Source organism: Thermobia domestica, chromosome 2 (assembly GCF_964235325.1).
Source record: "Thermobia domestica chromosome 2, izTheDome1.hap1.1, whole genome shotgun sequence".
NCBI lineage: Eukaryota > Metazoa > Arthropoda > Insecta > Zygentoma > Lepismatidae > Thermobia > Thermobia domestica.
In genome coordinates, this window is record NC_137455.1 from 81,920,894 (window position 1) to 81,947,628 (window position 26,735).

Below are 26,735 nucleotides of genomic sequence, written 5' to 3' on the forward strand. Positions count from 1 at the left end.
TGACCAAAGTTAGTGTTAAATTCATAATCGAGGTCAGAAAATCGGCTAATTCGTTTGAAATGACTTTTGGAATATAATTATTAGTGATTTTAATCTGGGTTTTTATCGTTGAAAGAAGAAGGAAGGGAATGAAAAGAACAAGTGAGAGGCAGAAGTGTTCGTCATCTTAAACTCTGTGAATACACAACCATTAATAGCTTATTTTAATACGCGAAGTAAATCAATTGATAAATTTAGTACTTATATGCATTTCTTCAATGGTTCTTCAATATCGGATTTCCGAACATAAAACGAACTAAACTCATTGACCGCACATATTTCGACGACTCACAGTACCGACTTCCTTCAGTTTTATTAGAAATAGAGAAAAACTAAGAGAGAGAGAGAGAAGTCAAGGGGAAGATAAAGGAAGCAGAGGAAAAAAGTGAAATCTTTCAGTTTTACGTCCCACGGTTATGCCGGTTAGGCTAAAGGAGACAGTGATGATGAGGAATGAATGAAATGGCGGAATGAAGAAAATGGGATTAAACGGAGAACCCCGAGAAAACCTACGAGCACGGTGTTTGTCCACCACAAAGTCCACACGGCGCGAGCTGGGATCGAACCACGGACCCCAAGCACCGGAGGTGAACGCTCTACCACTGAGCCTCCGCGCCCCCACAGAGGAAGCAGAAGAAGAAGAAGAAGGAAGAAAGAGGGTTGAAAGAGGCTTCTGATGGAAATATATTATCTTGGAGATAGTAGGAAACAAGAAGAATGTATTAAGAGGTAGGTATATTAGATGGTCTATAGAGGAGATTGAAGAAGATAATAGAGAAAGAAGAGAAGAAATAGAAACTAAGAAAATACGGGATGATCATCAAAACATAGTAAAGGGAACTAAGAAGGTACGAATGATCCATTATCTTCCCGTTCCATTACCTGAGGCTCAAGTTTAAACTATCTATTGTAAGACACATGTCCCCATACAACCCAGACTTGGATCCAGGTAATGCACTAAGTGCAGTTTTCTAAACCTCCCAGCTGACGAGAAATGTTAATTTGATTGTTCTATTCGTAATTTCTGGTTATTAAATAATTTTCATCTATTTACGGAATCTTATCCAGTGAACCAGAGACCTTTATATATAAGTTGGCCAGGAAAAAAAACTTAAAGTGATAAGCTCATCGTCCATGAATTGGAGTTCTTGAAGTTTTAAACGAAACAGATATTATACCCAATTCCATTCCATTGTTTCGGCTTGCCTTTTTAGAGCCGTTTCGAGTTATTCGAACATAAGTAACTTTCATGACCTGGGTCATGAATCATATATAAACACATTTTCCAATTAAGACATACACATAACAGTTATCAGAGTTATCAGTTTTCACTAAGTTTTAAAATTCTCTACTTAAAACTAAAATTACCATTCATTCAATCATGCATTCATACGTTATTCGACAATGTATTAATAAGGTAACTAGGTTAAGTAGTGCTTTATAGAGAAACTAGTACCTAACTACAATTTTATAACATTTATTATAACTACTAATAACAGGAACACAGGAAAATTAATTACATATAATTACATATATATATATATATATATATATATATATATATATATATATATATATATATATATATATATATATATATATATATATATATTAATATACATAAAACGTGAGGATTTATTCATCAATATTTAAATTATGAGATTTCACATAGATCACTATGAATTGAACATTAGTGACAGGAGATCGAATCTCGTTCACTGAATTAAAAAAATAATGGAAATTTATTTCTTACGGTTTGCATATGCATAATTAGAGAAAATTTTTAAAAAATGAGATATTAATCGTTTTCAGTAACGCAATTCATTCCACTATTCGACTAATTTATTTTGCTTGCAATACTTTCATCTCAATTTTGAATAATTACGATAATTATTCAAGTTGCAAGGTATAAATGTAGCCAACCACGTATACAACATTTCCTTTCGTACGAACTTTCGATGCAGGTGCCACTGCTTGAAACATTCACTATCATACACCAACATGTATCATGTATACAATTATATTTAAAGCACCACCCTAACCAGTGTCAAAAAGAATAAACTGGATTCACATCTACTATAAGGTGTCTTATTATTCAACTGCACTCGCTATATTATAATTAGGCTTCGGATTTTTGCATATTTGCATGTTTTTTTTCCTGATGTGATATTGATATGCCCTCTAAACAGAAATTCGTTTCAGCTGTTTTGGGATAAAATGGTAGAGGTTTATAGTGCATATATTTGCATATTTTGAAGGTTAGTGCATGTTTATGTCGTTATTGCATATAAATGCATATTTAAACAAACGACCAAATTGATAATTTTTAACGTGCAATAACTTTCGTCATAAATGGAATTCCAAGTTTCTAAAATAAATAGACTCAAGACCTTGAAATTGTTCTTTCTTATCGGCTTCGAATATCTTCCAAGGTACTAAAAAAGGAGAATAAGAAAGGGGTGAGTGATTCATCCTCCAGGCAATGATGAATGATTGTCAATATATATAAAGGTGTCAAATCACCTAAATCAAAATTTCCACGTCATCCATCTCGGAAGTTAAAGTTGCTACTGTTGTGTGTGTGTATGTGTGTGTTTGTAGATTTGAAATCGTGTGGTCTTGTAGCAGTACAAAAATACCGAAAGAAAAATCTAGAAGTTATCTCCTGAAACAGGGTCCATTTAGTTGTAGTGTGACATATTCAAATTGAATTTTAACTAGCTCAGAATTTTGTCCAATTTTTGTCCAACCTAGAACAAATTTTGTACCATTCAAATTAACAAAGGGGTAGATTTTTCAAAATTTGGGCCACCTTGATGACCTGTAGTGCCACATCTTCAAATCTGAAATTTAACTACCTCAGAATTTTTTCCAATTTTTGTCCATTCTTGTCCACCGAAGAAAAACTTTACGTAAAATTCAACTAAGCGAGGCAGGGCAATTTAAAAATTTGGCCATTTTGATGACCTGTAGTGCGAGATCTTCAAATTCGAAATTTAACCAGCTCACAATTTTGTCCAATTTTCCTTCATTTTTGTCCACCCAAGAAAAAATTTTGAAAATTCAAATAAACGAGAGTAGACCATTTAAAAATTTGGCCACGTTGATGACCTGTAGTGCATCTTCAAATCTGAATTTTAAATACCTCAGAATTTGGTCCAATTTTTGTCCATGTTTGTCCATCAAGAAATTCTTTTTGAAAATGAAATAAAAGAGGGAGGGTCATTTCAAAATTTGACCACTTTGATCACCTGTAGTGACAGCTATTCAGATTCGAAACTTGTTTAGCTCACAATTTTGTCCAATTTTCGTTCACCTGTAGTGTGACATGTTTGTTCACAGAAGAAAAAAATTGTGCCATTCAAATAAACGAGGGAGGGCCATTTGAAATTTTGGCCAAATCGATTGTGTGACATGCTCAAGTTCGTATTTTAACAAGCTTAGAATTTTGTCCAATTTTGTACCACATACAAAACATTTTATACCATCCAAATAAACGAGGAAGGTCATTCCAAAATTTGAGTAATTCGATCACCTGTAGTGTGACATTTTCAAATTCGAATTTTAATTGAAGATTTTGTCAATATTTGTACATTTTTGTACCACCAAGAAAAAAATTTCAACACTCAAATTAACAAAGGAGGGTCATTTCAAAATTTTGGCAACTTCGTTCACCAGTAGTGTAACATCTGTAAATTTGAATTCTAACTAGCTTAGAATTTTAACTTTTTTTTTTTGTAGAGTTTTGTACCACCAAGCTACTTAAAATTCAAACTTGAAGTGTCTCACTACAGGTGAACGAAGTGGCCAAATTTTTAAATGTCCGTCCCTGGTTTATTTGAATGGTACAAAATTTATTCCTAGTGGTAAAAATGTGCAAATATTCAAAAAATTCTAGCTAATTAAAAATCGAATTTGAAGTCTCACTATAGGTGATCGAAGTGACCAAATTTTGAAATAAACCTCCGTCGTTCATTTGGATGATATACAGCTTTTTGTTGGTGGTTCAAGAATGTGAAAAATTGGAGAAAATTCTAAGATTCTTAAATTTCCAACTTGAAGATGTCGCACTACACGTGATCGGTGTAGCCAAAATTTTAAATGGCTCTCTGTCGTTTGTTTCAATTGTAGAAAATATTTCTTCGTAGTTCACCAATGTACAAAAACGGGACAAAATTATGATCTAATTAAAATTCGAATTTGAAGATGTCGCACTAAAGGTGATCGAAATGGCCAAATTTTGAAATGGGCCTACTTTGTTAATTTAAATGGTGCAAAAATTTTTCTTGGATTGAAGAAAATGGACAATAATTGGACAAAATTCTGAGCTAGTTAAAATTCGAATTTGGAGATGTCGTACGATACGTGACCGAAGTGGCCCAAATTTTGAAATGGCCTTCCGTCGTTTATTAACATGGTACAAAATTTTTCTTGGGTGGAAAATATGGACAAAATTCTGCTCTAGTTAAAATTGAAATTTGAAGGTGTAGCACTACAATTAATGCACCCTCTGAAACAATGGATTGAAGTCGAGAGACGTTAACAATTCAAGGAGAAAATATATTTTGCAAAGTGTATGCTAAACAAGTAATATTTTCAAAGTAAATATGCTTATTTTTAGAAGAGGACATTTCAATTTTGTTCGATAGCAAAAGCTTAAACTTCAGCAGCGCCCTATTTTTTGGCCTTCTTTGTACATTTTTGCCCTTCTTTGGCCTTACCAATTTCAAGTCTGGTAAGGAGTTCTACAAGTATGAAACAACCCAGGTGTGAATTTTTATTTTATTTATTTATTTTTATTATTATTAATATTATTATTATTATTATTATTATTATTATTATTATTATTATTATTATTATTATTATTATTATTATTATTATTATTATTATTATTATTATTTTGCATTCTCGACAGAGTTCATTCCAAAGAAACCCTTTAAAATGTATTTCGGCGCAAAATGAACAACCCTTTTGAAAATAAACTCTACAATTAATATTTGCTTTACAAAATCTAAAACTTGTCGCAGCAGTTATTTTTTGAGATAAGTTTCCGAGTTTTCCTTCAAGCAGTTTATGAGATTATTTAAATATAAGCTTGTGTTGCTTTGATATGCACCTCAGTCTCTCGAAACATAACTTACCTACTAAGTCTTCTGTTGTTTTCGATAACTTAATCTTCTTCCCATTCATGCTCCATGTCTCGCTCAAATCAGTTTATTCCATTTAAAGTATCAATATTATACATTGTAAATTATTGCTGTTTGAAACAGACAATGTTACGTTAGAAGAAAATATGCTAGGATTAACACATAATTGAATAAAGAAAGTAATTTCAAGTGGGTTTATTTTCTTTTAAACAAGAACATAAGGTTTCGAATACAGGCTTTTAATACAGTGAAAATTGCCTTCAACAGGCCCCTTATTAAACGGAAACATTTTATGGTTCCCCCACCAAAAAAAAATTCTCTTGATTAGTCGGACCTTTGTTGCGAATAACGGATGTTAAAATAAACCTTTTAACGGAAATTTTCAAGTTCCGGAATGCACCGTTTACAAAAGTTTTAGACATTCTGTGAGAGGTTAGGTATATGAACTACGTTGTCTGTAGAGATCTTCGTTTACATGTTACCCTACATATTTAACCTTTAGTCCACCGCCATATAAGGCTCTAGATACAGTGCAACTTTTTGAACGAAATGCAATTTATATAGTAATTTCCAAACCAATAACTATTTCTGTAGCTGGTCTAGATACATGGAACAAGAAGCATAATATAAATAATAGATCAAAGAGAGTCAAAAGTAAAGGGATGAACGCTGAAAAGTGCATAGCATCTACTTTTTGTCTTGGCCTTGGAAAACGTATGTAGGCTTTTCTTTTACTTTATTTTATTTTATTTGTTTATTTCTTTTTGTTCACTGTAAGTTTTATGTGTATTAATTTGTAGCATAACTAAATACTGTAATTTAATACGGTATGTATAACATTTTATTTTATCTCACAATGTCCATTATTTATTTATTTATTTATTTATTTATTTATTTATTTATTTATTTATTACTTTTTTGCATAGATCTATCTCCGTTAACTTTAAAGCCTTTAAAGCCTTTCTACCCTTATATATATCGGGGTAGATGCATTTTAATTCCACATACTGTTTCAACCCGAAGAAACAAAATATATTCAAGAAGCCATGGATACTTCGGGAGCTGAAAACATTAAAAGCGAACTTGTGTTTATCAATACTAATTTCAGTTCAATTTCAAAGATCATAGGAGATGAGAGGAGCCATGACTAGGACTTTGTAGTGCATTTGAACTGTTTGATTTAGTAACGAAACAGGCTCCGCCAAGACCAATCGGACAAACATTTTTTCAAAACGCACAGTCAATAGACGAGAAAAATCCTGGCCTAAAATTCTTGTCTAATGCAAATAAAGTGTTCCTGGGAACAACGACGCACGAATTACAGATTTATCGGCAAGTAACATTGCTTCTTTGAAACATTGTCCCTTAACGACCTGTGACACGGAAGGAACATTTTCGATGTACAGTAATGTTTTGACTGACAAATGCAGGCTTTTGCCAGAAAGTACCGAAAACTACATAGTTGTCTATTGTAGCATGAATGCATCACAGTTGTACACCAAGTATATATAGTTCAAGTAATACAACTTTTTACTTTAAAGATAATAAAATTTCTCATTTAACTTTAGTTTCTGATTGGTGTATATTTATCCTTTTCAGTGCATATTTTCATCATTTTTAGCGCATATTTGCATGCATATTTTGCCGCTTTTTAGTGCATATCGACCCGAAGTCTAATTATAATCTATAAATACTCATTTATACATATTTTATTTCATAGAGGTACATCCTCAAGACACTCAATTCTTAAAAGTGCCCAAACCATATACGCCACTACAAATAACTACTTGCGTACTAAAAGCGACTTGTTATATTACAGTCACATATCCGTAAGGATAATGGAGTAAGGGTTATAAACTTGAATAAAAATTTCTCAAGCATCGACCATCGCACAGAAATATTCGCACGATCCAACATTCATTTCTTTCAATACAGACAACACCCTACATTTACACTTTGCAGCTTGTTATGGTATATCCTTCATCAGTTTGGAAACTAGAATTGCCTACTCTTAACATTGTACATAGGCACTAGTAGCTAATTTGTTCGTTTACATTCACTCACATTTGTAATTCTATTAATTTCTGTTTTGATATGAGCATCACCATACGAAACTATTTATATTAAAACTCACATCCACGGATAAATCAATCAGTATCGTATTAACAGAAAAAGAAATTTTAGATTATGAAACATCGACAATTACTGACCGACTACGGGAGTAGTGCTCTTAATAACCGATTATGGTTAAGACGCTATGTAAAGTTTAATTTTTATTATCATTCAGTTGTTCGATCTCGGAACAAAATAATAGTTTTAGAATGAGTTCTTATTAACTAATTTCAATATTTAATTACTTATGGAAATGATAGCAGTCGACAAATTTAGATTATATATGAAAATTTACCATTTTTAACTTTACTCAGTTCACTAAGTTATGACCGTCAACAAATGACTCGCGGTACACAATTTTACCTCGCATTAGATGGCGCTGTCAAGTGAGAAATAACGGAAAATGCACTGTGTACTATTTAGAAACGAATTACATATTCCATGTTACAAAACAAATATACGGAATCAAGACAAATCTAATTTAGATATACAGTGAATTGTTCATTATGTTATTCCCGGAAGAGATGAATGATTTAGAATTCATTAATACATTGTCACTTGATAAATTATCTGACATTCTCTCACACACATACTACATCTACTCACAGTTTACACCTACACATACAAATACATATTAGTACACAAAGTGGAAATCTACATATCTACACTAAATCACACACATCACTAATCAATCTGGACATACTTAAAAGAAAATCAACACATCTTCGATCGGCTCTAATGTGAATAAAGGAGGCGATAGCGAGGACTAGATCGTCCTTGCACCTGAAACTAAAATATACTTTTTCTTCTACATTCCGATATACCAAAATTTGCCAAAAAGAAAGAAAAGGTTGAGGAAGATTCCCCTCTGACGGAAGGGAACCTTCACATCATTATTCAACCCATATTGGAGTCGGTTTAGAAGCTACGCTAAACAATAGTAAACAGGAGCCCCCATTGAATATTTATTCGGACATTTTATCAATTAACTTTTCTGCCCTGGAAACTGCGTATACCGCCATGTTCAAATCTTTTACATTAATACTACTATCATAAAGAAACTATATTACGGACAGGTTACCGAAACTAATTATTCAACGAATGAAAAGGGGAAAAATTATGTTTGAATCTCCAAATGTTAGTTTGTAAAATCATAATGCCGAAAAACCAATCCACTTTTCCTTCAGACCTGTCCTAGAATGATTGCAACTCCAAACATGGCGATCACAATTCGAAATTCTTATTTTGTAGTTTTCTCGTTACTTTTCGGATAAATTCAGGTAATCAGACTCCACTTCTGCTTCTGTCTATTATTTAACAATTTAAACTACTATTACTTTATTTTCAGTAGTTTTTCGTTATCATTTGTCAATTTTTGCACAGCGTCGATGCGGAAAGTGTTAACACAACACCGTTATCGTAACAAAAGACAGTGTAGAGACGCGCCAAATTACTAAGGGTGCATCTAGTTTCCAATCATAACGCAGAAAATTTCGTGCAGTGGGATTACAAACGAATAAAAAATTGTAAGAACTGGATAAAACCAGATTTTGACAAGATATGAGTATCTCATCGGGACAAAGAGAGGTCCTAAGTATCCTACCAGATTTCGGATTGGTAAAAAATTCAGAAAATTCTATCCGAGCACTGACATATGAATTACATAGAAATAATAAAGTATATTTTATAATTATCCGAATGAAATATCCATACATAAAATTTACTAAGAAAAACAATATATAAACAGATCAAATTATTTCCCGAAAACCTACCTACTTAATTATTATGAAACTTCTAAATTCTTTCTATTTGGACGAAAACAAAACGGATTTAGTACGTAAACTAAAAAGAATTATACAGTAAAACATGATCCTACATACTATTGTTATACAGTGAGGTTTAAAATTATTCGGACCGAAATTTTAAAAATATGATACTACCTATGCCGTAACTGCAGGTTACATCGTGTCGCTTTGAATAAGGAAGTATTCTAGAAAAAGTAGCGTACGCAGGAATTTATTTCGGGAGGGGTCCAAAATCAATATAAGAATAATTTATATTAAAATTCCTGAAATTGTCCCTAAAATTAGGCTAAATTTACACAAAAGTCGAATTTTAGGGGGTCCAGACTCGCAGAACCCACCCCCTCCGTACGTCCCTGTCTAGAAATTTAGTATGTTTCAAAATTTATGGCAAAAATGGTGTATTTTACGGATTTTTTATCATCACATTTTCATTGATATGCGTATCATGAGGAGGAAACAGGCTCAAATATTTTTCCGAAAAACCTATTCTTCACGTGCGAGTAACGGATATTTTAGGTCGTTAAAATAATAAAGATTCATTTTAAAATAACGATCTCCCGTTATAATGATAAACGATTATTTGCTTTTATATTAACTATAGCCTTTGTGTCACATACCGATGCAATTTAAGTGATTGAACTGTAGGACATGTCTTATTGATTCGATATAATTTAACAATGAATGATTTGCAGAAAAGAGTGTTCTTTTGTTTTATTTGTCATCCGAATACAGTCAGCGTGTTATCTAACGGTCCTATTATGTTTTAAAAAAGTGTTAATAAAATGGCAATATCAAGAAAATCCGTATGTCACGATACAAAAGTCTCTATGGTTACAAACTTTTGATACCTTCTAACGAATAGTGCTCCCATGAACGTTATTTCTACAAGATTCTTAAAGAAAGACTATTGATGAAAGGCTGTTCTAACCTGTCGCTCTTTAATACGCTTAAACAAGTTGTCCAGATGGTCTTCTTCTATGCGTTCCTGCAATCTCTTCATATACGCTCTATCTGTAATCCTCACAACATGACTTTCCATAAGCTTCTCCAAGCGAGCTTGGACTTTCGGGTCGTATTCAAACCTATAATTGAAAATAAACATTGATAAATCAATTGCGGATATTTACACAGTGCGCATGATACAAAAAATAATTAAGTTTAAAATACAAGTAATAGTTCTTAAAGTGAAACTTTTTGAGTAGTCAGAAAAAAGAGCTAAACAACTTCATTGCATAACAGACTGAGAACCAACCATGATTTTCACTTGCCAATTTTCATATATATATATATATATATATATATATATATATATAGTACTGGCTTCAATCATTTGCGCAGACCTAACTTAGATTTTGGATGGTATCAGATAAAATTCTTTTTTATAATCTAATTTCAATGATTCTTTATGAATATAATATAGTGTAACTAATGTACAGTATCTGTAACGACTAAACTAAATATAGTATGCAGTGTACAGATTTCTAGAACTCATAATAGACACAGACGGAGTGGGGTAAATTTTCAATAGGATGCCTCGTCCGGAAACATGCATTTAGCCTCTTACACAGACGATAGAGAACAGATGAAGGCTGAAAAATGCATATTTCCCTCATAACGCCATCAGAAGCTGTGGTCACCCAACAACACTGAACGATTGATGTGACAATGGGTCAGAACTATTGCAATCGTGTACCTCACTTCGACGATTAAGTTGACCGAGTGATTTATACTTTGCACAGTTGGTTAATCGCGCCCCGGATCGAACGCAGTACAATGCTCAGATCCTATTTCAAACGTAGGTCTCGTCTTATATACTTTCGTTGCTGATGTAGGACTAAATACAAATCAGTCAATTATTTGTTTCGTTTAGCCCACTGTATTTCAACTGCTCTATTTAGAAGGACAAATAAAAAAGGGACCAAAGTACTATGAAAACACGTGGAAAAACGTAAAATATTGAAATGAAATATTATTCTCTTTCACATTTTTGAAAACACACTGGAGAAATTTAGCTAACGAATATCATAAAATACAGTACACTAAATACAATTAATTTTGTTTTGACGGAAGTAATGGATTTTGCGTTTGCATTGACGCAGACCGTACAGGACTGGGGTTCCAAACGTTTCCCAGACGACTACTAAAACCGCTTCCCCCTCTGTACGATAGAGCAGAAAGCTTCAAGGTTCACGCAGAAACTTAGCGGTCAAACTGCCTGCTATTTGGGACGAGTAGCGTCTCCTCAACGCTTTTCCGCTATTCATGCGGTGATTCGTATAGAAATGAAATGAAATGAAATCTTTGAAATGAAATCTTTAGCTGGTTAGGCTAAAGGAGACGGTGATGATGAGAAATAAATGAAATGGTGGAATGAAGAAAGTGGGAGGAAACGGGAGAACCCCGAGGAAGCCCACGACCACGTGTTTGTCCACCACAAAGTTCACTTGGCGGGGGCTGGGATCGAACCCGAGACCCCAAGCACCAGAAGTAAACGCTCTTACCACTGAGCCACCGCGGCCCCTGTGATTCATATAGAATTGTTGCTCGCAGTAGTGTAGCGATATACATGAATGATTATCTTGTCTGCTAGAAGGTGATCGTGCTTTCTGGCTTGGACTGAAGCACAGGAGACATCGTGAAAGCAAGAAGGGTATTTTAAAATTGTATTTTGAGAAATTTCCATAATAAATCACTCTCATTATTTGTTTACCAGCAGTACATGGAGTAACTTAGAGAAATCGTAGCTAATATCCCCATCAAGATATAGCAAGAGAAAAATGAATACAACGAGTTTGTTCGTTTCATACGTCTTTAATTCGAATTATAGCATTACGAAACCACTACAAGTGTAATTATAATTCTATGTAAAGAACATATAACTTTACTAGTGGCATCTTCGAAATAGTTCTCAAAAGAACCTACCACGCACAACTAATGATGTGGAAGATGACGAATAACAGTGGCCTCACCATGAGCCAATCTTCTGATTTCGCGTTTCACTGTTATGGCAGTGTATTTACGTGTTCAAAAGTGTGTCGAAATCGCAAAGTGATAAACCTTGCAAATATGGTGGATGTTCTAGTACTTCTCATCCCCATCGCGAGACAAGACTCTGCATATATGCTGCCGTATGGGCTGTCGCTGTCATGAAGGATAAATGCATCGTGTAGACGATTGAAGACGTTTCTTCTGAGTAACCCGACACAGGTGTAGTGGCACAAAAGTGCGGGATGCCCGATCTGATCCAAATGTGCAGTGGACTATTTATTCTTGATTGCCTTACGAAGAAATGAAGTAAGTTCGCTTTTGAACTGTTTGAATCATAATTGAATGTTAGGGATTATTTGTTCATAAACTTAAACAAGGCGAGTAAAGTTATTATTATTATTATTATTATTATTATTATTATTATTATTATTATTATTATTATTATTATTATTAATAATAATAATAATAATAATAATAATAATAATAATAATAATAATAATAATAATATACTATTAAAATTTGTTCCTCACATATTCTTACTTGTACTAAAACTGCCGCGTTTCTTCGTCATCTTACAATTTAACTTTTTTCTGATATTGGAAAGTAAAAGTAATCAAAATTCCTTCTAATTTAAACTTCATCTCATGGAAAGTTATTAACACTCATGTGGCGCAAATTCAACAGGGAGATCCATGGTTGGTGTACATCGGTGACTTTAATTTTCATATTGTAGATCGGAATCTGCAACATACACTTGGACAGAAAATTACCAGAAGTTTAAACTATATTCATTGTTTGCGAAGTAATGTTAGCGTTAAAGTACGTAGAGGTAGCAGAGAACAAGTAGTGAGAGGTAAATTTCTCTTAGTGTACAGTATTTAAAACATTCTAATATTATTAGATAGGTTTCAGGCATTATACCGGAAAGTGCATCTAAAATGTTGACAAAGCGGCTTCAGCAGGATGTAACAACCTGCTCTGTAATGATGTACAAAATATACGATATTCATGTTTCCTACATTTTCAGAAAGTTAAAGACCAAGTAGTTTGTAACATCCTGAGTGCGTAGGTAAAATATCCTATCCGTAACAATCTGTAAATATTATAGAAGAAAGGAGAATAATAATAATAATTATTATTATTATTATTAGTAGTAGTAGTAGTAGTGTTAGTAGTAGTAATAGTAGTAGTATATAATTATGTATAGATATGGGAATGAAAAGTTCTTGATCAAGCACCAGACAAATTATTATATATCTTGCATGGACTACTATTTAGTACTATGATTATTGTGTCGCTTACAATTATTCGTATTCATGTTCTGAATATTTTATAATTCTTAAAATTTAAAATCAATTAGCAGAGCTCTAGTTCCTTTCTTGAGAAAGAAACCTTTGCTCTAGTCGACCCTACGTAGTGTCGATCGTATGCAGTCCATACATATAACCTGCATCGACGTAGGATTGACAAGAGTTTATAATTGACAGTAGCACAGATTAAAAGATAATTAAAATAACAAGCGCATGATTAAAAAGGACAGCGGCGTAGGACCGAAACGGTGCATGATGGAAACGTGTCGTAGGAAGGGAACGTCGTACAACCGACACCGACGTAGAATCGAAACAGGTTTCCGAGCTGAAGTTTCGACCGTATACCGGTTGAGAGGCTTTCATTCCTAGGACGTTTGGGTTCTACGCCACATTCCAGTTTCTTTAGCGTTACCACACGTAGAACTACGCTTTATGAGTTGAGTTGAATTGATTTTGACTTCAACGTCCCTTTTAGTAGCGAGGCTATATGAGATGGGACCTACTGATTAACGTGGAATCCGAACCACATGAGCTCCCACCGGAAATCGAACTCGGGTTCCCCATGCCAAAGACGCGTACGCTAACCGTTCAGCCTCTAAGGAGTTCAACCACGCCTTTTGTCTCTTAGCAGAGGAATATAATTTTCATATGTTTTACTGTTGTTTTCCGTGTAGCATGCAAACTGTATGTTTCCGAACACGGTTCCTTATCAAAAGATATAATTCCTTGTGCACTAGAAGTCTTAGGATCTTGTAATAGGAATTTTCAATTTATAATAGGGGTGTTTATATAACTTTTCTTTTGAAAAACAAGCATTCACTTCAATGTTATATTGTTACCATAGTTGAATGAAATAAAAGAATTGTTTATTTTTAGGCCACTTGAAATATTTAATCTGAAGTATTAAAACATGATACTAGAGGATACGTAAAGGAAATATGAGGGGGCAAGTTTTTGAACATAACTGTACCTTCGTAATATTCACAGAATAAGGAGCAGTCTCTACCAAACAATTGTCAGAAAGCCTGACAAAGGTATCAGAGTAAATAAACTACAAGAATTAACATTTGGTTATGGTTCAGTGGAAGTTCAGGAGCCCTTCAAGAGTTCAGATTTCAGGCTAGTTCTCGATTAGTTTAATATTAATTTTAAGAATATTCACACACATACACACACACACACACACACATACACACACGCATACACACCACACACACACACACACACACACACATACACACACACATACACACCACACACACACACACTATCAAAGTGTAAATACAATAATTTTAAATTGCAATTTCCTTGATAGTTTTTTTTTTTCAAAAATGCATTGTTCTAAATTTAAACAAAATAGTTTTCAACATTGTCAATAATGTTTTAGAACTACTGTGTTTGAAAATGCTTTCATGCGAAGCCATTAAGGTTTTCAATATAATTCTACATCTGATGTTGTTTTTAATTTCACAAACGTTTTCCCCCTCCATTTACGAAATTACTGTTCACACATGCATTTAGAAAAGCATTAATAACATATAAAAGTATTTAAAATTATGGAAACACTGTGCTTTCAAGGCAGCAAAATATCAATATTTACAGTTTTAATTTATGTGAGTGTGTGTTAGTACTATTATATTTGTACTTGTTTTCTTAAATATATTTTTTCATTAATATCAATAACTATATTAATTCTTTTCCGATAGACACAGTCATTACGTATACACTCTTAATTTGGATGGGGGAATGGCGTGCTACATAGTTAGAATTAAGTCGGAATTACTACGTGAATGGTAATGCACACCAAATTGATCTAAATACAGTAAGCAGACAAACGGGCACATTCCGTAACGGTTTGCGTCAACCCAACGTAAAATTTGTGATTTAGATTGTGATAATCGCCATAGTAGTTATAATGACTTTTGCATTTTTACGTTGCGTTACTGTTCGCAGAATTTTACGAAAACTAGTATGGAACGACCCCAAAGAGAGTACTGGAAGAAACGGGTAATTCATCTAGCGGACAAGTTTATGGAATTCAAAGTGATTGCTATAGCCTTAATCTTAAACGTGATTAGAATGACTTTCATTGCTGAGACACTAGTAAAAAAAAAGCAACAAAATACTATCACAATTTTTTCTGGTCTACAGGAAGGGAACTATCGATAAGGATTTTTCGCAGAAGAAAATGTTCCGTAAGTAAATCAATCCTCCATTCGGACCTCTGGAAAGAAAATGTCTTGTGAAACACTATTGAACGAAAGGGTACCAAAGTTGGAATGATAGCTAGAGAGAAAACGACAGATTAGGAAAAAAAAGAATTACAATAGGAACAGAGAACGAATGTACTATATGATGAGCATTGGCGCATTTACGATTTGTTTCGGAAGGGCTGTACTAACTTTATTCCTGGAAATATGAAAATTCTGCAGGATATTTCATTTAGTTTAAAATAGTAAATAAAATTTCGGGGATCTTAAGTCCAGAAGCCCCCTTAAATACGCCACTCATGATAAGAAGGAAAATGAGAAAATGTTAATGAAAAAATGTAGACTTGGTATGCATTTATGAAATTAGCAAGCAATCGTTATAGTGTAACAATAATTTTAGGTAACCGTCTGATAAAGAAAGCAATTAATATTAGTATTTAATGGGATTATGATCCTAAGATTTAAACGAAAAGATAATAGTAATACGGATGTACATATCGACAATTGTACAAAACAACCGAATACATAGAGGGAAATAATTAGAAAATATACAATGAACCATAGACAGAGAGAAGACGACTATATGAGCAACTGTAATCGAAGATTTTAATGCTGTTAGGGTGAAAGACTTGGAAGAGAAAATCGTAGTTAAATATTGTGATATGAATTAGTAAAAATTAACCCTTTATAGCATGGTTCGGATCATACAAATGAGAAATTAGAAGAACGGGATACTTTTAACGGATAGAACTTCTTTTAATTGCTGATACTTACGATTAGTTCAACCAGCAGAAGAGGAGATTTAGCTGGCAATTTTCAGAAAATGGTCAGAGATAAATAAACAGATTATATTATTATCCAAAGAGGATCAAAACATCTTAACCCTTTCACTGTGGAAGGCGACGGAAAAAAAATTCCCTAACCTGCGAATGTCGATTATAGTCGACGTGTTAAAATTTGCCTGTATCTTGGGTTTGTCGATTGTAGTCGCCAAAGGTGTGATTCCTATTGTTTATCGAAAACAATAGAACACAAACAAAAATGAACGGTACAACTTTGGCGATTACTCTCGACAAAGCCAAGATACGGACAAACAAAGTTTAACACGTCGACTATCGTCGACATTCGCATGTTAAGGAAATTTGGTTCTGTCGACAAAAGTCGACTTCCTCTGTGAAAGGGTTAAAGAAGAAGACGACTCATTTTAAGCTAAGCGTTTGATTTTATAGAAAATAAACGAAGCCAAAGGAAAAGTAGATAAAAGTGAAATAGGAGAAAGTAGAACAGGGGCTAATTTTCGTTATTTGCATAGTATTAGTAATTGAAACAGGAAGTGCAAAAGTGAAATAAAGAAACGCAATGATAGGAATAATGAAAATCATTCAAGAAAAAAATTACGTTTATTTTTTGAATTTTTGAATAAAAAGCTAAAAAAAAACATCAAATGTTTCGTACAGAATATTAGTTTGCAGAGCAGAAAAATAACACTATGTATAAATAGTGTAAACCAAGGTCTAAACGTTTACAAATTTTGAGTAAACAAAAGAATAGATAAAGAAAGTTGCAGATTTACGTGTACACTTCACGAAAGAATTTGATTTGCATGTTGTCATATTTTCTCAATTAATATTGAAACAGGAAATGGTAGTAGATTTACGGTAGAAAATGATTAGACCTATTTCTTTATTTTCCTTCTAAGTGTTAAGTGTATGAAGAGACTTGTACGAAGCACTGATTGCTACTAGAGCATTAAACGTTTACTTGAAATACGCGTAGCACGCACACGCATACGCACAGATTTTTTAAGATAGCGTAAAACGAATAACGGAAGACATTTTGTTCAGTAGAACACGCAAAATCGTCTGTCATGAGAGCTCAACCCAGTAGTAGTATGGGATTTATCCTTCTGACAAGAACTTCTTTAGGCGTTGTCATACATAACTCGTATATACAGGTTGTCTATGTAAATGAAAAAGGCACCGGCTAACCGTCATATTCGGAGGACACAATGGACAGAATTCGGCAATCCTTCCGCGCAGTCCCATGAAGTCAGTTTGACAGACTGGTGATGATGACAGAATGTTATGCGAGGATTTGAACGTTAATACTTGCAGTTATTTACAATTAAATATTTGTAGTTACTTGCGTTTTTATTTATTTGTAACATCAAAATAGGTCAATAACGAGTACAAAATAGTTAATTGTTTGAAATTGATGAAAATACGACGAAATTTAAGTATATTAATCCATAGTTCTTTTACACGTGAGCACGTGTATGAAACAACGCCCAAAACACACAGAACTTGACGTATTAATGATTTACTCGCCAATTCGCCTAACATTGGATCAACTGTGATTCACAGATAAAAAGTCACATCCGCCATTTTAGGCGAATTACAAATTCGAATTTGGTCTAATTTTCACTCCGCCTAATGATTTTACCGAGGAGGAAGTATCTCCTATATAATAAATCTGACACTGTTCCTATATCCTAACATAAGTGAATTCTACACTGACCAGTCAAAGCATTTGACCACCTACCTAATATCTAGTATGTCCACTTTTGGCTCGCAGGACAGCAGATGCGCCGTATGCGGTTTGGTTTGGAAGCAGTGACATCTTGGTAAGTGGCCAGAGGCATGGCGCACCACATCTGCACAAGTCATTTAATTCCTGTAAACTGTGCAATCAGAGTCGATGTGCTCGGATCTGACGTTCAATGACATGACAGAGGTGATCAATTGGGTTAAAATAGGGTAAGTTTGGAGGCCATTTCAGCAATTGAAATTCACCATTGTGCTCCTCGAATCAGCAGCACAACGTTGCCCTTGTGACAAGGAGAGTTTCCTGCTGAAAGATACCATTCCCAACTCAAAATATGACTGACTTGATCAGCAGTAATCTGGCGATAACTAGGAGCCACCATAGCTTCCCATACGCATGACCGAACCAGTGGATGACCATTTGAACAATTATCAAATCATAATAGAGCCACTAGTGATCGTACTGTGCACGTCTCAAGCAGCTATTCCCCTAGCAGATGACAGATTCTGATTGGGCCATCGATGTGATGAAGGTAGTGTTGTGATTCATCGAACGTTTCAACGTTGTGCCATTACTCTGCAGTCCAATGACAATGGGCAAATGCTCATTTCAGTCGTCATTAATGATGCTGGTACACATGTGGGATATCAATTGCGGAGGGCCTCATCTAACAATGTACGAGGAAGTATGTGCTCCGACACTCTCGTGCTTTATTCACTGTTAAAGTCTGCTCTTAATTCCACCACAGTTTGCGTTTTACTCTGTTGTTCCCACCTCGATAGTCTAGGGCGTCCGACATCTTTAATGAAGTGTGGCCACGTCATGTCTTGTGGTTTGGTGATACTTTCACTATCCTTTCCCACATTTGGAAGACACTAATCGCTGCAGCTCGCAAACACTGTCAAGTCACGCTATTTTCAAAATTCTCGTTCCAAACCGTCTAGCCATGAGAATCTAGCCCCATCAAACTCTGGTATATCGCCAGCCTTCCCTATTCTCCACACAGGCATCACGCTGACTACCGAGTGAGATCTGGTGAGCGGTTGTGCTGTGCCTCGTTCCTATTACATCAGGCTAACGATTTCCCTCAAAAAGTAGGGGTGGTCATAATATTTTGGCTGATATGTATACAGAGAAGAGGACTCGTTGACAAAAACAAAAATACGAATTACAACGACATTCCAATTACAATAAATCTTTCCACTTGTTTATTCAGTCTTTTCTCATTCTTTTTGCAGCGGTGTTGATTCCAATCTTTTTGTTTGAGGTCTGGATTTAGATAACTTAATAAGTTTAGAATAGAAGACAAAAAGTCTGTCATACCACAACCAGGCAGCTGATCACAGTCTCTAAAGTACTCATTTCAGGACGTATTCTGCTTATCAATGTTAATATCATAAAGTGTTAACAATTCTGCATGCGGATGGTACAAAAATCTTGAAATGATCAGGGATAAAAGATCGAAAACGTTTATTGATTACTGCTACTTAAGTTTTTGATGTATGATCCAATATGCTACATGTTTAGAAAATCATAATTTACAGGTGATGGTATATTATTTTATTAAGATATTTTATTAAGTAAATAAATGTAACACAAAATGAAATGTTAATGTTTAGAGAATAGGGTCGTAAAGCTTAATAAAGTATTCGTATTATGATATAAAGAACATATAGTTTTGAGCTAGAAATGTCATGACTTTGTTATGATGTCTTAATGTTGTCATGGTATATTTCTGACTTGTATATACATAAAAAAATGTAACTGTGGTTTGAAATTTCAGAGCTTGATAGGCGGAATGAATATTAGACGTGACATTTATCAGTAACTAGCTCATATATTGTTCGGTGAAGTGAGAAGACACCATTACTATGGTATAATTAACTTCTTATGTGAATGCGTCGCATATTTATTGAAAAATTATGTGAATTATGTGTTTATGTCTAATAACAATTATCAGTTTCTTCCCATTCGACTTTCTTGATTGATGAAATGGTTCTAAGCAACAGATCAACGTATATATTGTTTAAATGTTTATCTTATGCATTTGTTTACATATTAATTTCAACTATAACTAGGCTTCAAATATTTAAAATTCTTAAAAATATCTTTATTTATTATACAAACTAATTGTTTCTAGATTAGCGCCCCAGGATTAGGCTACAAGGCTAAGGGAAGCTGTGGTGAAAATATGAATGAAATGATGGAATTTAAAAAAGTGGGAAGAAACGCTAGAACGCTAAAAACAGCCATGCACATAGCGTTTCTCCACCATAAAGTTCACTTGGGGTAAGCTGGGATGAAATCAGAGATCCCTCCACTGTATCACTAAGCATAAAAGAACAGGAAGAAAACTCTCTGGAATTGAAATATCTCTCAGCAAGTCTCAAACCCTGTTTAGCTTCTATACTTCAAAAACAGAGGTTGAAATATGGATGAACATATTAGTTGATAAATTGATTGAGTATCTAAACAACTGATCAAAGTTCGGAGTGCATTCAATCACCAAAATCTAAATTATTAAAAACAAAATAAAATAAAAATAGAAATAGATACAAACATCCAGAAGCTTTATGTAATCTGTATCTTCCGCAACACGAAAGTATAAACAAGCTTCGGCGAATTGATTCAATGCAATGCCTCTGGGGATCTTGTTATTACGTCGCTCCGAGATTATAGTTGGAGCTCTCTCTCTCCCTCGGGGATTTCGTTTCTAGTCACTTAAATCTATGGCCAATGCATCTCCCCAATCATCACACGAGGAGGATACAAGTCCAAGCACCTTTCGCTCGTTAGGTCTCGCCAGCGTTTTCGACAACATCCCATGATTACCTTGTTTTCAAGGTTTTTATCGCATTAATAAAGTGAAATTAGTTTGTAACTTTTTCTAATACAATCCTCGCAAATAAATATGTCTAAATTCTAAAATCTAATCATATTATCAGTAATTAAAGCGATGTAAAAATTCAGAAAAGTTCGTCCTATTCTATATTTAAAATATTTCGAAAAACAATGGATAAAGTAGTGATACAGTCGGATGACGTGGGATATAATTAGGGTGCTTTAAAATACATAACTAACAATGGTCGGGCGTCCATAAGGCTTATTTGATTCCTTCTGATGTATAACGAATGAAATTCCAGTACAATTAAGTCATATTTACACGTCGCCCCATTTTGTCTTTTTTTTTCAGTTGTCAAAACTTCAAAAAAAGTCACTATTTGTATTCTCAATTTACAAAAACGCTTTGTTCAGTGGAGCAGTAAAATTTGTATGATGGTTGTCAACAAATCGAGGAATAAAATGCTTCTGTTCCTCATCTTTTGTAAACGCTTCATTATACTTTTGGATGAAACTTATACCTCTTTCAGTTACATCATAAACCAGAGACATTTGTTTTGAAAATTGCAAAATTCTTGGGGAAAAGGATTATCTCGTCAGTGTTGTGGAATTTGTTTCAGAAAAGACTGAGACTTCTCTTTGCCTTTCCCCATTAGGACATCAAATATCGACAGTTTTCTCTCTGTTACTAGATCCTTTGGGTTTCTTTGTCAGCTTAAATCGTCGTGCAATATTCGATAACGTTGTCCGCTGCAGGCTTTGGACCATCTTTACCTTTGTTTCTTCTGATACTCTGTCATCGAAAAATGCTAATCCTCATAAATGTTCAGACAAAAAGGACAAATTGCTTGAAAATGATGCATATGCATTGCTGGACATAGATCCTTCTGGGAAAGTTTTCAGAACTGACCAAACGTTAATACCATTGAGAGGAGCTCGGTTGGCAAGTAGAGCTTCATGGGCTATTACTTCTCCAGTCGCCATCTAGTGATCATATTGAGAACTATGAACTTATATCTATCTAGCTATTAGCACGGCGACTGCATTAAATTACATTGTAATATTGACATCTATAATGTAGTATATAGGAATATAATGTGGCGTATACCCATTACCCATCTACTATTTTTATAATGCAGCATATATTTATTATAGGGAGCTAGCTTTAATGTGAGGCTGAGGAATTCAGAGTTGATTGGCAGGTTCCCCACCCCGTCGCCAAGAAACGGTCACTCGACGGTCCTGGGCAGGGTTGCCAGTGCGTTGTGAAAAAATTCAGCTAATACTCACTTAATTCAAAGAGTTTATGCAATTATGCAATCCCTATCGAAGATCTCTGTATATGTGGACACACGCAAATTAGGCTGTGATAACAAATGCTTCAGTTTTTTCTCCCTCGCTTCTTCGTCGCACTGCACTATGGCCTTCCTTATTGCTTCTCTAGCTTCGCTGTGTAAAGTTTACCCTCTATTACGCTGTGAAGCCATTGTCAAATGAATAATAAGCAACAAAATCGCAACCACAACAGCACACAACAAATAACCAACTCACACTAACTCTTCAGAATGACATTCATGTGATAAATTTTTAACCCTGGCAACGATGACATATAGAAGGAGGGTAAGGGAGTATTGCAAGAGTCAGGCAGAAAGATAAATTTACGAATGAATTTAAATTTACGAATTTACGAATGAACAATTATATACTGAGGTGGGCATACTCTTTTCCCATGTATACTTCCCAAAAAGTCTAGCATATGAACAAAAAGGTTTAAAATGGACCGGCTTGTAAATATTGAGCAAAAGGACTGAAATTTAGCAGGTAAGTAGCTTATGAGTAGAGGAACAGAATTAGCCTTATGGAGGATTATTTTGAACAAGTTGATTTTTTGCATTTTTGGTTGTACACCACCCTAATATATATATATATATATATATATATATATATATATATATATATATATATATATATATATATATATATATATATATGTGTGTGTGTGTGTGTGTGTGTGTGTTTGTGATTTTCAATTTGTCTGTTTCCAGTTATATGTAAATATACTATCACTATGTATCATATCCTATATTTTATGGGGATGAAAATACTGGAGCGCATTTAAAACAATGATTTAAAAAATTCTATTAAATTTCAATTTTGTTAAAGTACATGTAGTTCTGTAAATAAAATGAAATAAGATTTAGTCAATAAAATCTGTTGGGAATCATTAAGCCAAGTTTCGATCTAATTATTTTATATTATCTAAGCTATAGTAATACTTAATTAGAAATTTCTAATAACTACAGAGATCTACCCGGTTTGCCATAAGGACCAGACTGTGTCATGTTGCGTACTAAATCGAGTCTGGAGATTCCAAATCCAGATGTGAGATATTTCAAGCACGTAACCTCCGCGTGGGTCGCCCTGGGCAATTTGCAGAAAATGCATATACTTTATCATTATTGTTCATTTTACACAAACAACTTGACTTTTGACAATATTCTATCCAAATTTAATTTACGTACTATGCATCGTTTTTTTTAGCTCTTTACTATGTATTTTCAATACGCCTTCAATTTAGCCAAATCCTTATTATAGTTTCCGAGATATGTGGACGACTTAATTTATTTTCATTGATTTTCCATTGACGTTAATGTTCATGTTTAGTGACTTTTTACTATGTACTATCCATTTTGGGACAATTTGCTTTTGGAATATAGAATTTACATAGCCTCTTCTATATTTAAGCTGAATTTCAGCCATCTTCGTCTTTTGGTTTTTCAGATAATTGGTTGAATTCTTTGTTTTTTATTGATTTTTAATTGACATTAATGTTATGGGTAATGTTTCGTGTTTTTTTACTATGTTCCATCCATTTTGGGACAATTTTCTTTAAGAATATACAATCTGTGTAGTCTCTTGTACATTTGAGCTTAATTTCAGCCATCTCCCTGTTTTGGGTTTTTGAGATAAGTACAGAAATTATTTGCTTTTCATGTTTTTCCATTGACATTAATATTAATGTTTCGTGCTCTTTTGGAATATGTTCTATCCATTCTAGGACAATTTGCTTTTTGAATATTGAATCTGCATAGTCTCTTCTACATTTAAGCTGAATTTCAGCATCTTCCCACAAAGTCTGTTTACATTATTTTATCCGAATAGGCCCTTTGTACTTTAAGGACATTCTAAACTGACAAAGCTAATTCGTTCGTTTCAATAAATATAGCACGAAATTAATAAAATGCGAATAAGTTTGATTAACGATAATTCTCGTATATATTATATATCTTTATATGTGTTATTTCATAAAAGGAGGCTATATGACTGTCAGTATTGCTTATGAACATAAATGATGTTCACTGAACACAGGTAGTGAATTATTCATAAGCGTATTGGAACATTGGGATAAAACCTTATTCTCAATCAACAATATGCAATTAAGCGTTAATAATTTAATAAGGATCAAACAGTAAAACGAAATTTCTTTGATTCAATACGAATGTAAATTTTGCTTGACATATGTAGTTTGAAATGTTTTATTATATTACAGGTTTATAAGAATTTCCTTAAACGAACTACTTCCTGTATAAACGTTTCATTTTTGAATTCAGTGTATGACAAAAATTGCTGTATGGTTAAATAAAATATATTCCGTTCATCAAACAAAACATAGTGTTTAACCGAATGAAACACCAGGAAATTAAACAATTAAATAGTACTAAATCAAAGATCTTAATTCGGGCATAGTAGCATAACACTGCAAATGAACTTAAAACTCTAATATTTTCTTAAAACACCATGTGTGTGAGGATTTGCAGTGTTCGGGTTTACTATTTTTTTTGTTTATACTTCGTTATTTGAGATATAACTTTAAAAAATTGAAATAAAGCAAATCTTATACGATGCTAGTATATTACAAGGTATATTTTATATTACAAATCTAAAAATTACTAACTGAATAGATTTGATCATATCGCTCTTGATATTTCAGTTTCAGGAATATTAAAACAATACTTGGAATTGACACTAACAAAATCACAAAAATAATGCATTTGTAAATCATCTCAATTTTGAAATGCAGAAATCTAGAATAAATATTTATAAACTCGAAACAAATAGTATTTTAGTGATTGTAAGGTTCAAAACCCAATTAGAATTTAAGTAGTTCTATCTTATGGTTAATTAAGAACCAAGATTTGAAATGCTAGAAACTACAGTAAACTTGAAAAAGCAAAATTATCTTATACTTGAGTATGCAATCAGAATAATAATATGGGAAGAAAACTTACAATTACTGTGTTAGTACAGAGGAGTCAAGATGTCTGAGTTCTAATCCTGCTTCTGTTGAGCAGCACACTTTCACAATGATATTCGTGTTGCGAAACACCACTCACATTATAAAATATCCGATTGTCAACTGTCCTGTTGCCGGGTTTAATCACACACACTGCACGAACGAGACCCTCGACTGCTGCAGAAATGTACACAAGTAATATCTCAGAGTTGTGATATGAAGAGAAACTTTCACCGAAAAAGAAAAAAAAAGTAATCAACTTGAACTTCATTTTTCTTCCATAACTTAATCTTCCATAAGTTTGCATGCTTAATCCAACACAAACCATGCGAACCCAATTCCAAGGTGATTACATTATTTGCTCTGCGTGACTAAGATGGAATGGGATGAACTTAGTTGATGAATCGAAGAGTCACGAAGCAGTGGTCAACTGGTAATCTTCTCAAAGGACAAACCTCGTCTCTCCTTAATATATTTTTGAATTATATCGTTTTTCTCTCCCCTCTTCTACTTCGAGTACGAAATTACTTCATTCATATCCATTAAAAGTATTAACTTTTTTCTAGTTTCCTCTATTCTTGAGATTAAGCTATGTTCATATTGCTTGTCATACTTAAGGATTTATATTACAGTTTTGCCAAACGTGACATAATATTGCTAAATATATAATTTTGATTATTACTATGCTAACTATATATAAACTACATGAACTGGCATAAAATAACGGGTACTCCCGGTTGACGTGGGAAGTTGAAAGGTATGATTGTAACTTTCTGGGGCTAATCCACAGGAAAATTGCCAAAAGTGAATATTTTTAATTTTTAGGGTGTCTAAAGGTGGGATGAAGAAATTCTCCATGTTATTTAAAGGGGCCGTTTTGGACCTATAATCTCATGTTTTAGATACTTGGGATTGGAATGAAAGCTTGAAATTCAGTATGCTTGTGCCTTTTCGTTATCGTTACCTAAGCAAATCACAAATATAAAAATTTCCAACTTTAGAGTGCTTTATGGGGAACTGAAAAATCTTTCCAATGTTATTTGTGTGGACAACCATTAACATCTCAAAATTATTGGGTACTTCCTGTAGGGCTACAATGATTAAACTTGACATAATTGTAGCTTATCTGGACTAATTCACAGAAAAATTGCCAAAAACGAATATTTTTATTTTTAGGGAGTCTAGAGGGGGATGAAGAAATTCCCCATGTTATTTAAATGGCATTTTTGGACCTATAATATGTTTCAGGTACTTGGAATTTGAATAAAAACTTGAAATTTGGTATGCTTCGTTCGTTTGCGTTACCTTTACGTACGTAAATCACCAAAATTTAAAAAAAATCCAAGTTTTATAAGGAACTGAAAAATCTTGCCCATGTTATTTATCTGGAACACCTTCTACATCCCTCAAAATGATTAGGAACTTCGGGCAGATTAGAATGATGA

The 26,735-nt window shown here is 33.7% G+C and overlaps 1 protein-coding gene across 2 annotated transcripts in view; it reads right to left on the reverse strand.

Annotated features, from left to right (window-relative positions):
- Nucleotides 1-26,735, reverse strand: part of LOC145673367 (uncharacterized) — a 228,013-nt gene that overhangs the window by 31,278 nt on the left and 170,000 nt on the right. For both annotated transcript variants that reach the window (XM_081743017.1, XM_081743010.1), the window contains exon 2: nt 10,032-10,185. In XM_081743017.1, coding sequence (XP_081599143.1) covers nt 10,032-10,185 — 154 coding nt within the window. The remainder of the gene's footprint in view (nt 1-10,031; nt 10,186-26,735) is intronic.